Source organism: Sciurus carolinensis, chromosome 11, assembly GCF_902686445.1.
Source record: "Sciurus carolinensis chromosome 11, mSciCar1.2, whole genome shotgun sequence".
In the NCBI taxonomy this organism is placed as follows: domain Eukaryota; kingdom Metazoa; phylum Chordata; class Mammalia; order Rodentia; family Sciuridae; genus Sciurus; species Sciurus carolinensis.
The window spans coordinates 59,336,774-59,348,775 of record NC_062223.1 but is presented as its reverse complement, the minus strand read 5'-3'; the positions used below and the strand labels follow the sequence as shown (position 1 = coordinate 59,348,775).

General features: G+C 37.1%; 1 protein-coding gene across 10 annotated transcripts in view; it reads right to left on the bottom strand.

Moving 5' to 3' along the window:
• The window catches only part of Sergef (secretion regulating guanine nucleotide exchange factor), a 239,744-nt gene that overhangs the window by 215,559 nt on the left and 12,183 nt on the right, over nt 1-12,002 (bottom strand). For 8 of the 10 annotated variants that reach the window (XM_047515899.1, XM_047515901.1, XM_047515903.1 and 5 more), the window contains 3 exons: nt 10,549-10,609; nt 5,858-5,971; nt 3,393-3,455 (listed from right to left, as the gene is read on the bottom strand). In XM_047515899.1, coding sequence (XP_047371855.1) covers nt 3,393-3,455; nt 5,858-5,971; nt 10,549-10,609 — 238 coding nt within the window. The remainder of the gene's footprint in view (nt 1-3,392; nt 3,456-5,857; nt 5,972-10,548; nt 10,610-12,002) is intronic. The other 2 variants (XM_047515902.1, XM_047515900.1) reach the window with 2 other exon arrangements.

Here is a 12,002-nt window from a genome sequence, read left to right as displayed (position 1 = left end):
AGAAAATATAATGCTACCACATCACATCTGTGCAGCACTTTAGCTCATTTCAACCTCACAATAATCGTTTGATATAAGCAGAAATGACTGTCATTGTGATTTAACAGAAAAAAAAAAAAAAAAAAAAGCAAATTCAGAGTCAAGTGACTCTGGCTTCTATTCCTGATTCACTAACTAGCTACTGACCTTGGACAAATCACTGCCTCTCTAAGCCTTAGTTTCTCCAGCTGAATAGTGCAAAGGAGAGTAGTTGGTCCAGAAGGAGAGACAATATGACTGATGACACTGGAACAAGAACAATTGGTGGCAACTGTAATAAACCAGAAAGCACATGCCTGTCTAAAAGACATTCAATTTCAAAAATATCTTTTAGATGAAAGATCAAACAAAAATGAAGCCATGACTATTCAGTTGCTCTATAAGCTTTCTCAACCCTAACACTTCAAAATTCTAAAATTGTACTAATAGCACTAGCCATATGTAGCTACTGAACACTTGAAATTGTGGATAGTACAAACTGAGATATCTTAGAAGAGAAAAAATACAGAATGAACTGCAAAAACTTGGTTCAAAAGAGAAGAGTACCTCATTAATAATTTCCATATTGATTACACACTGAAATACTATTTTGAATATACTGAGTTAAAGTAAATATATTATTAAAATTAATTTCCAACTATTTCTTTTTACTTTTTGAAAAGTGGCTTACATTTTATTTCTATCAGATGGCACTGTTCTAGAAGATAAGTTAATCAAGCCTAGAAGATGTTAAATGACTTTTTTCAAGCTCACATAGTTAATAAGAACTCATGGTCAATAAGGGAACTAAAAACTAAGTCAGCTTCCAGTGCATTTTGTGACCTGCCAATAAAACTTTATAGTATTGCTTGCCCTAGGGCAGTTGATATATTTCCAAAAACTGATCAAAAGCCAGAGTATCATGATAGGACATTAGAGCAGGGCTCAGGGTTCTCCAGTTCAAGTGCCATCTACTACTTGATCACTATTTGACACTCGGCACTTCAGTCCACATTCTGGGAATGTTTCTTCAACTCTAAATGAGAGTATGTAAATCAGTGAAGCATTTTTGCCACCCAGGCAACCCTGCAGCATTGACATTCTGCAATTTACTGAAGTGAATTTGGTATATTTCATTCTCAGAGAAAGGGCAACCTCCCTAGACATCACCAAGGTGTGCAAAGTGTAAGAATCCCTTATAAAAGGGCAAAGAAGCCCCTTCAGCAAAATACCAATCCATTAAATAGACCGGTAAGCTATGAAGATGCAACTGGTGATGAGGCATGCATTTGTATTAAGCCTTAATCTATCTTGGTTCATCTAAACTATCTTTTTGAAAGACAAACTGTCTTCCACATGAGGATCATTACACTGTTGCATCAGCAGGTAAAATTAAATTCTGCTGCAATGCCAAAGAGTTACACAATCTACAAGGACTCCAGAAAAAAGGTCTAAAGAGCACTGAACAAAATCCAGTGTGTTAACAGATGAGAAAGGAGGGCTATTAATCTTGACAATTTTTAAATCACTTTCAAAATCCTGAAAACCAATTCGCTTTATGAATATACTAAAAATGACTAAATGGACACTTTAAAATGGTTAATGTCATGAATTAATGTTATGAATTACATCTCAAAAAAGACTTAAAGTCTACATGTATAAAAAACATCATAAGAACAGTACCCACACTGAAATAATTCACTAATCACAGGATTTTTTAAGAAATTGACATTAGCAGGAGCTTAGACATTTTCTATGGTGTACATAATGTCAGTCATTTCAAATTGTTTAGAACAAAGGAAGAACGTCTGCCTCTTAGTCTACTTTTACTCTGAGAGAGAAGCCCTCCCTCCCTCACTGACTGTGGGCTTGAACAAGTCACTTCTCACCTTGGAGTCTCCAATTCCTCTTTAAAAGGAAAGGTGGAACTACGTACTCAGTGGAGCTGCACCTGGAATTCATTTCAGATTAACACTTTTAACAAACATAAATCTAGCTACTGTGAGTCGCACACTAAAAGTAGGTGTTTCTTTTGTTACTTGTTCATTTTAAACTCATTAAGCAACAAATTATGCATAGCTCAGAATTTGTAAAGTATTTACTTAAACTCTCACACTATGATTCTAGTGCTCTGGAAACAGCAAAAGTGTCTCAGTTGGACAACACTATAAATTTGATGTGGGAGAATGCATGCCACTATTAACTATGTACACACCTGTTTCCACAGAGAACACTAAGTATGAATATCTCTCCTTGTGCTTAAAAAGGAAATGCATTCAATTATGTGTGGAAGTCTTACAAAATATTAAATCTCTGAGAAGTGCAGCCTCCAGTATAGCCCTACCAGCAGGGAACAGGACAATATGAGCAAAAGAATAACTGCTGCCTAAGAAACAATGCAGTGCCTCCTAAGGAAAGTCACTAGAAAGTTCATACTATGTTTGACAAGCATGTAAAATGGATGGACACATAGCTAGACAGAGAAGTAGAATGTGAGAGAAAAAAAAATAGATTAGAAAAATGGATATATGGAAGAATTGGAATAAAAAGATAAAACAGAAAAACACGTAATAATATAAAGCAGATCAGAAAATAAAACATATAGACTTATTTATATACAGGTAGATTAAGTTAAAGAATAGATGAAAGAAAATAGAGCTATATATAGGTAAGCTAACAAAAAAGAGAAAACAGATAAATGAATTAAAAAGATATAGATGAATAAAAGAGGTTAGTTTGAGATTAAACAGCTAGCAAGTATAGAAAGATAGAATTTAGTTATATTAGACACAGAAATGGATCAGATAGGTAAGACAGCAACATGTCGTAAATGTCATATGCCATGTAACATTTCAGTCAACAACAGAGCACATATACAATAGTATACACCAAATATCCTAGCTGTGTAGTAGACTAGCTTGTCTAGGTTTATGTAAGAATATTCTATGATGCTCAAACAATGATGAAATTGCCTAAGGATACATTTCTTAGAAGATAACCCCTTCATTAAGCCACACATAACTATATATAAATTTACTGATGATTGTATGATTTGACCATTACAAATACCCTGTGAAGGTATTCTAGTCCTTCTTGTACAATTGAGAAAACAAACTAAGAGGAAAATGAAGTAAGCCTATGTTTTATGTGAGTGCTTTACATGTATTATCATACTTAATCTTCACAAAGTATTTTATGGATAAGGAGAAGGTCAAAGAAAGGCAAAGGAATTTGCATTAGATTACACCAGTGGAGCATCAGAATTCTGGTTCAAAATCTACGACCTTCCCTCTGTATCTCAATATCAGCACTTCAGGTCATCACACTCAAAACTCTTGAATACCATATTAAACTGTGAAAGAGCTGATACCTACCTGTTAATGAAGCTGAGTGGTCTGAGCCAGCAAGAACACATATTGCTTTACAATTCTCTAGGCCTACAAAAAAAAGTATTTATTTTGAATTATGTTGATAACAGAATAAATTGAGTGGAGGAGGGACCATGAGCCAGCATCACCTAGGTGTGAGGAGAAACTCAGCTAGCGCAGGCAGGTGTGAGTCAGCAGCATTGGCCAAGAAGATGGCTGCACGGTGGGAAGCTGGGACATACTAGGGAAAGAAACAGAGAAGTAAATATACTGAGAATAAAGAAGACAGGTTCCTCACTACCAGAGAGGAAAGGAAAGGTTCAAATATGAAAAGGGGGAAAGTTAAAAACAAAATTACAATATTAGTGGTAATTAGAAAAATCAGTATAAATTCATGGTTCCTAGAAATAGGCAGGTGTATGTGTATAAAAATGTGTGTGTATGTATGTCTACATTTCCTAGCTCTGCTGAGTGAGAAGCAATGACATCTCACACATTCAGCTACTGTCACATGCAGGATGTAAATACAAACACAGGCCTCCTCAGGAACAGAGAGAGAGCCAGAACTTGAACTAGACCTCCATCTCCAAATCCAGTACTTTTACTCCCTTAATTCCACTGTCTTACTGACAAGGTAGAATCCCAATCGACCCTGCTAGAAATTGGGAAACCATGTAGAAACATGTGGTTTAGCATGCAGATAAATGCAGTCTGTTCCATAACTCTATTTCTGAAACTTGTTTAATTAACTAGTGTCTGCATAAAAGACTTCCTCAAGTATCCTGTGGAATGATAATAAAACATTTCCACCCACATTCACCAGAGAGGAATCCTGGGACACTAGTAGCAAACTGAAAAGGGGACAGTAAAGGATCTAGCTCCAGAACCTATGAAAACAGGGTGAAGATGGGAGAATGAAAAGTGAAAGACTTTGAGGGCAGGAAGTTAATTATCCATTCTAATTTTTTATCAGAAAACTCTCCCAAATCAACTCTTAATCTAAGTTATTATTCCAAGCAGATCTTATATAGGTTAAGTGAAATAAAAAAATTTTATTCCTTCTAGTTACTCATCCTGTGGTAATATACAAAGAAGAATGACATAGTTCTTGACCCTTAAATGCGCATAACCCTTGGCATACAAGAAAACATAACCAATTCATACAAATACAATTCTTCATGCTATCCATGCACATGAGGAAAATGCAATGGATGCTAGAAGAGGAAAGATTCTTTACTGAGAAAGTTTATCTGAGCTAGGCCTTGAAAATTCTTGGGATTTTCCCAGATGGGAGCATGAAGGAAAGGCATTTCCGGTAGCAGTGTGCCCACAGGTTTGGATGCCATGAGAAAGCAGGGAATACCTACAGAGCAGTGAACACCTTGAAGAAGAAAGAAAAAGGTTTGGGGAGTGTTGAACACACCCTCCCAACTGAACCCTTGGGCTTCAGAAAGCTAATCCCAGCCCCAGGTGAGAGAGACTCTAGAACTTAGAAAAATCAGGATGATCCCAACACTCATGTACATCGCTCCCACCACAGCTCCCCTTTCCTATTCTTTTCACACATGCCTCCACCATCCTCAAAAATCCCTCCTTTGTTCTAAGTTAAAGAAGAGTAGAGGCCTTTTGCACAGGTTTTTCCTAAAACCAGCCCTCAGTAAATTAGTCACAAAAGGCAGAAAAAGAGATAAAAACATGGTGCTAGACAGAGAGACAAAAGCCCACAAAGAGAAGAGAAAACAGAAAACAAGAACCGGAAGAGAGACAAGGATAGGAGAAGAAAGGAGGGAGGCTGAGGAGGAGAAGCCCCTACAGACCAACTGACAAACAGAAGATCAACCAACAGACCTATGAGCAAAAGGAACTCTTTTTACCTACTCCCTGTGTTTTCACATAGAGACCTCCCTACAGGAGCTTTCCTGGTCCTCTCTACATCCTTGATCACTCCTGCTTCCCTTTTGGGAGAAGAGGGCATGTGAGAAGCTGCACACAGTCCTTCTGGATTCTCCCTTTGGAGAGTGCCTGCCTGCACAGAGGGTGCACATTTCTGTCCTTGTGGCCATGCCACAAGCTTAGCAGAACCAACTCTTCACAGCTGCTCCAGTGCCTGGTAGAAAAGTTCAATCTAAAATTCAGAATTTACAGGCTCATTATTAACTGCACATTGTTTCCAAACACCTAAGTCATATCTTTCAAGTAGTTTTTCACAGTTCTAGAGCTACCATTTTGATCTTCATTATTTGATTCTCCATCTTTTGATCTCTATCTAACTTGCATCTATCTCTCAATAGGACCCAAACTCTGGCAGTCAAGAGAGTTACTTCTACTGGGCCTATAAAAATTCCAATGAGACTAATGTGCCAACTGATAGAGTTAAACAAAGAGATTAAGAAAAAGCAAAAGTAAAAAACTACCCATTTCCTGCATTTCTACGTCTCTACTTCTTCACAAAGAATAAATAAGGGCCTCACCTGTCACTCTGCTTGGTTCCCTTGCTGTCAAAAACAATGGGAGAGTCTGCCCAGGGCATGACCGTCGTCCAGATGATGCCAAACCAGTCCCCCACTGGAACACGATGCCACTCACTTCCCAATAGAGCAGAAGAGAAAACAAAGAAAACACACATTAGGATAAAACCAAATTGCCCTTTGAACCTCACTGCTATGGGAAATTCCTAATTCATTCAATATTATGGAGAAGTTCAATTGCATCAAGGGTTCCTATGAATGGTCACAGGAATTAACTCCAAACCAATCAAAACTCCAGTCATCAGGGCAATCTAAGACCATCAAAGACAATTTCATTCAATATAGTAAAACTTCATCCAAAAAGTTTTAGGACACTTCTTCAGAGTCAAATCACTAGAATGTTACCTTGCTCATGGTTAGTCTGAGAGGGTAACTCAGACTCCAAACCAAACAGAAAGGACCTTGAATACCATCAAGTTCATTCCTCATATATACTAGATTAGGAAACTGAGACTCTGAAGAAAGGATTGTGATTTGTACAAGGTCACACAGGAAGGTAGGAGCCAAGAAAAAGCCAGAACTTAGCTCTCTTGACCCTTAAGGTAGTGACCTTCCCAACACACCAAGATGAGCTCAGAGATTCTCCATTGACAAAATAAATGAATACGTATGACTGCAAGACAGGTCAAGAATCATAATTCCAGTGGAATGGTCTTTTATTGCCATGTCCACTGAATCTCATATTCTGAATCTCATACAAATACACAAATAAAATTCCATGTTTTTGGCCTACATTCAGATGTGTGCAATTGGGCTTATCATCCAACACCAATGTTAAGTTCTGCTCCCCTGGAAGCATTCTATAACTAATGGTCCTTTGGGCTATAAAGAGACAAGTTCGTTTAATGAAAAATAAGGTATAACAATGTGAAAAAAGCAAAAGGTTATAGTAAAACAAAATTTACAATTCCCTCAACAAATAAATTTCAAAGACAAAAAAAAGAGGAAAAATCTATATATTAAAAGAACTTTCATGGGCTGGGGCTGTAGCTCTGCGGCAGGGCACTTGCCTAGCATGTGTTTGGCACTGGGTTTGATTCTTAGCACCATGTAAAAACAAACAAATAAAGACATTCTATCTACAACTACAAAAAAATTTTTTTCAAAAGACTTTTCAGATAACTGATAAAGGACTAATATCCACAATATATATGAAACCCAAAAAATTCAACCAAAAACAAACCAAAACTCAATTTTTAAATGAGCAAAGAACTTTCTCCAAGAAGATACATTTATGGTCAATTAAACACATGAAAAGATGCTCAACATCACTAATCATTAAGGAAATGCAAATCAAAACCACACTGAGAAAGCAGCTTACACCTATTTGGATGCTACATCCAACGAAACAAGAACCCCAGAAAACAAGTATTGGTGAGCCCATGGAAAAATGAGAACACTTGTGCACTACTGGTAGGAATGTAAAATAATGCAACTGCTATGGAAAACAGTACAACAGTACCTCAAAAAGTGAAAAATAGAACTATCATGTTACCTAGCAATTCTGCTTCCAGGTATATGTACAAAAGAATTGAAAGTAGGATCTTGAAGCAACATTTGTACACTCATGTTCATACCAGCATTATTCACAATAGCTAAACCATGGAAGCAACTCAAGTGAACTTTGACAGATGAATGGATAAGCGAAGTGTGGTACACATACACAATAGAGTATTAGCCTTAAAAGGTACAGAAACGTTCCCGGGCATGGTGGTGCACACCTGTAATCCCAGCAGCTCGGGAGGCTGAGAGAGGAGAATTGCAAATTCAAAGTCAGCCTCAGCAAGTTAGCAAGACCCTAAGCAACTTAGCAAGATCCTGTACCAAAATTAAAAACAAAAAGGGCTGGGGATGTAACTCAGTGGTTAAGTGGCCCTGAGTTCAATCCACAGTTAAAAAAAAAAAAAAAAAAAAAAAAAAAAAAGTACAGAAATGTTGACATGCTATTCCACGGATGAATCTTGAAAACTGTATACTAAGTAAAATAAGCCACTTACAAGGAAGACAACTACTATATGATTTCATTTATATGTAAAGAAACAGAGTTGTTAAAACTATAGAGATAAAATAAAATGGTGGTTTCCAGGGGCAGCAGGTAAAGTGGGGAACAGGTAATTATTGGGTACAGAGTTTCAATTTTGAAAAATGAGAAAAGTTCTGGAGATCAAAAGTGATAATGAGGGCTGGGGAGATAGCTCAGTCGGTAAAGTGCTTGCCTTGAAAGCACAAGGCCCTGGGTTCAATCCCCAGCACCGCAAAAAAAAAAAAAAAAAAAGTGATAATGATTGCAAAACAATATCAATGTGCTTAATACCACTGAACTCTACACTTAAAAATGGTTAAAATGGTAAAATCTATGTTATGTGTACTTTGCCACAATAAAATATTCAAAAGGAATAAATATATTTTTAAAGAGATTTGAAATATGTATCAACTAATTATAATACATGGACCTAACTTAGATCCTGATTCAAAAAACTACAAAAACATGTTATAGAAGAATTTAAATACCAACAGGATTCTTACTGCTATTATAGAATTATTGTTCATTTTTTTTTAGGTTTGATGATGGTAGAATAGTAACATTTTCAAAAAGAGTACTTACTTATCTTTTAGAAATGCATGCTGCAAATTAGTGCAGCCACCTGGAAAGCAGTATGGAGACTCCTTAGAAAACTTGAAAAGGAACCACCATTTGACCCAGCTATCCCACTCCTGGGCCTATACCCAAAGGATTTAAAATCAGCATATTACAGTGATACAGCCACATCAATGTTCACAGCTGCTCAGTTCACAATAGCCAGATTGTGGAACCAACCTAGATGTCCTTCAACTGATGAATGGATAAAGAAACTTGGTATATATATACAATGGAATATTACTCAGCCATAAAGAATGATAAAATTATGGCATTTGCAGGCAAATGGATGAAACTGGAGAATATCATGCTAAGTGAGATAAGCCAATCTCAAAAAACCAAAGGAAGAATGATATCGCTAATAAGTGGATGAGGACACATAATGGGGGGTGGGAAGAGTTAGTGTTAGGGTTAGAGTTAGGTTTAGGGAGGCGGGCAAGAATGGAGGAAGGAAGGACTGTATAGAGGGAAAAGAGGGGTGGGAGGGGTGGGAGGAAGGGAAAAAAATAACAGAATGAATCAAACAACATTACCCTATGTAAATTTATGATTACACAAATGGTATGCCTTTACGCCATGTACAAATAGAGAAACAACATGTATCCCTTTTGTGTACAATAATAAAATAAATAAATAAATAAATAAATAAATAAATAAAAAAGAAATACATGCAGAAATATTTACAAATTAGGTGGTGGAGAAGAGGCCTATTTATAGTAAGTTAATCAAATACATAATACAAACTATACTACTCTATAACTGGACAGAAATTAATACATAATACTAGCAATCATCAATGTTTTGCAAGTCATCTGTATGATAAAGGGTTAATTTCTAAAACATACAGAACTTCTTCAACTCAATAGCAAAACTTTTTTAAAGGACAAAGGAAATTGAGACAGACATTTCTCCAGAGAAGACATATAAGTGACTAATACTTATATGAAAAGACATTCAACATCATTAATGATCAGGAAAATGCAAATCAAAACTACAATGAGATCTCACCTCATATCTGTTAGGATAGCTATTATTTAAAAAAAGAGTGTTGGTGAGAATAGGAAGAGACTAGAGGCTAGTACACTGTTATTAGGAATGCAAAATAGTGCAGCTGCAACAAAAAACAGTATAGAAGTTCCTCAAAACATTAAAAATAGAACTATCATATGATCTAGCAATTCCATTTCTGGCTATATAACCCAAAGAACTGAAATCAAGATCTTGGAGAAATAGCTGTACTCTCACGTTCTTTACAGCGTTGCACACAAAAGCCAAGATATGGAAACAACCAAAGCAGTCATCAACAGATGAATGGATAGAGAAAGAGCAGTACACATACAATGGAATATCATTCAGCCTTAACAAAAAGAAGGAAATCCTGCCATTTGTGACAATGTGAATGAATCTCAATGATATCATTCAGATACAGAATGAATACTGCCTGATACCGAGTTTATCATGCACATGCTGCCTCCCCTCTCCATCTCACTTACATACAGTCTCATCACCCACTCACGGTAAAGGAAACAAGCTCATATCAAGCTTTGAAATTAATACAGATTAAAATCTACTAGGAAGGCAATGCAATTCTCTGAGAAGATCGTGGGCCTTGGAATTTGGACCATCCCAGACTTTGATCCCAGCTCTGCCTTTTCCCATCTTACCACGTGCAACCTTACACAAGCACTTTAACCTCTCCGGGCCTCTGTTTTGTCACATGTAAAACTTCAACTCACATAACTGCCTGATTGTAAGAATTAAATGAATCACATCAAGAAAAATCTAATACCACATCTAGAATTAAAAAACAAAAAAAATTCTTTTCCTTCCTTCCTCCTACTATAGGCTTTCCTGCATGACTTCTGCCCAACTTCCTCCTTTTAATCAGAATTACAACAGGGCAGGACCTTTGAAGTACTCCTTAAAGCATTTTTCTCCTAAAGCTCAGTTCCTCCTTATTAACACATCCATTAGAAAATAAAGGAAAAATGATCACCTGTAGCAGCTAAGGCATGCCTCAGTCCAGCAGCAACACAAGCAACCTTTTCCCTCAGGAGCTGTCAAAACAAAGAAAAGGACTTAGGTGTCAGAATCATTCATCTATAAAATTTTATGTAATTCATGCCCAAATACAATGTAGCATGGTCTTCAATATGTATTTGACTGCTTTAAGGTCTTCTTCTCCCAATAAGTCTATCCAGAAATACTTCTATATTTATCCTTACAAGAAAAAAATACTTAAAAAATATCATATCATAACGCTTCACAGGGCTGGGAGAGACCTTCAAGGTCATCCAGTCCAGGGATTAGTAAATGTTTTCTAGAAAGGACCAGATAGTATATATTTTAGACTTTACAGGTCACAAGGTTCTTGTTGTACAAATCAGCTCTGATACTGTAAAGAAAACAGATATAGAATACACAAAAATGAATGGACACAGCTGTGTTCTAGTTTTTCCACTTCTGATCTAGTTCAATCCCTCTCCAATGCTAGAAACTCCTCCATGACACCCTAGCAGGTGGTCATCCAACCTCTGCCCAACATCAACCTCCAGTGACACAGGGCTCACAACCTCCACAAGTGCCTGCTCCATCTCTGCATAGTTTCATTTATCTCTTTTGGTGAAGCCAAACCTATCTGCCTATAGCTTCTGACAATGCTTTCCAAATATTTGAAGACAGTTGTCATGTCCTCTCTAAGACATCTTGTGGTGGTTTTAAAAATAGGCCCTCAAATTCTTTGATACTACTCACTTCAAGATATAGAGCTTAATTCCCCTCCTCTTGTGTGGGATGGACTTAGTGACACACTTCTAATAAAAAGAATAAGGATGAGATGAGTAACTCAGAGAGGAGGTGATAAAAGGTAGGGAGACTTTCTGCCTGGCATCTCCATCTCTCAAATCACTCTTGGGAGAAACCTCCCTAACATGTCTGAATATTCCTTTGGAGAGGCCCCCATGGCTAGAACTGAAGCCTCCTGCCAACAGGCCTATGAGACAACTTAGGAATGGCTTTGCCAGCCAGTTTCTCCTTCAGAGACTATATGTACACCAGCTGACATTGACTGACACCTTGAGAAAAACCAGCTGGATGGTTCCTTGACTTCTGACTCTCAGAACAATAGAATAATGATTATTGTTTTAGGCTGCTGGGTTTGGGGTAAGTTGTTATGTAACAATGGATAACTAATGTAGATCTCTTCTTTAGGCAAAATATCCCCAGTTCCATCAGCTTCAAATTCTCTCTCCCTCCTGGTTTCTTTCCTGTAAATATGCATGGTTGCTCAATCTATCTCTCTTAAAGGAACTGTAAATGCATCAATCACTGACCCCAGGAGGCTTTGTTACACTTGTTTATTTAAAAGCACAGAGTATCTTTCTTAACTTTAGGAACCTCAAGGGCAAAGTCCAAGACTTATTTCCCTCTATTCCCAGGACCTAAGCACCA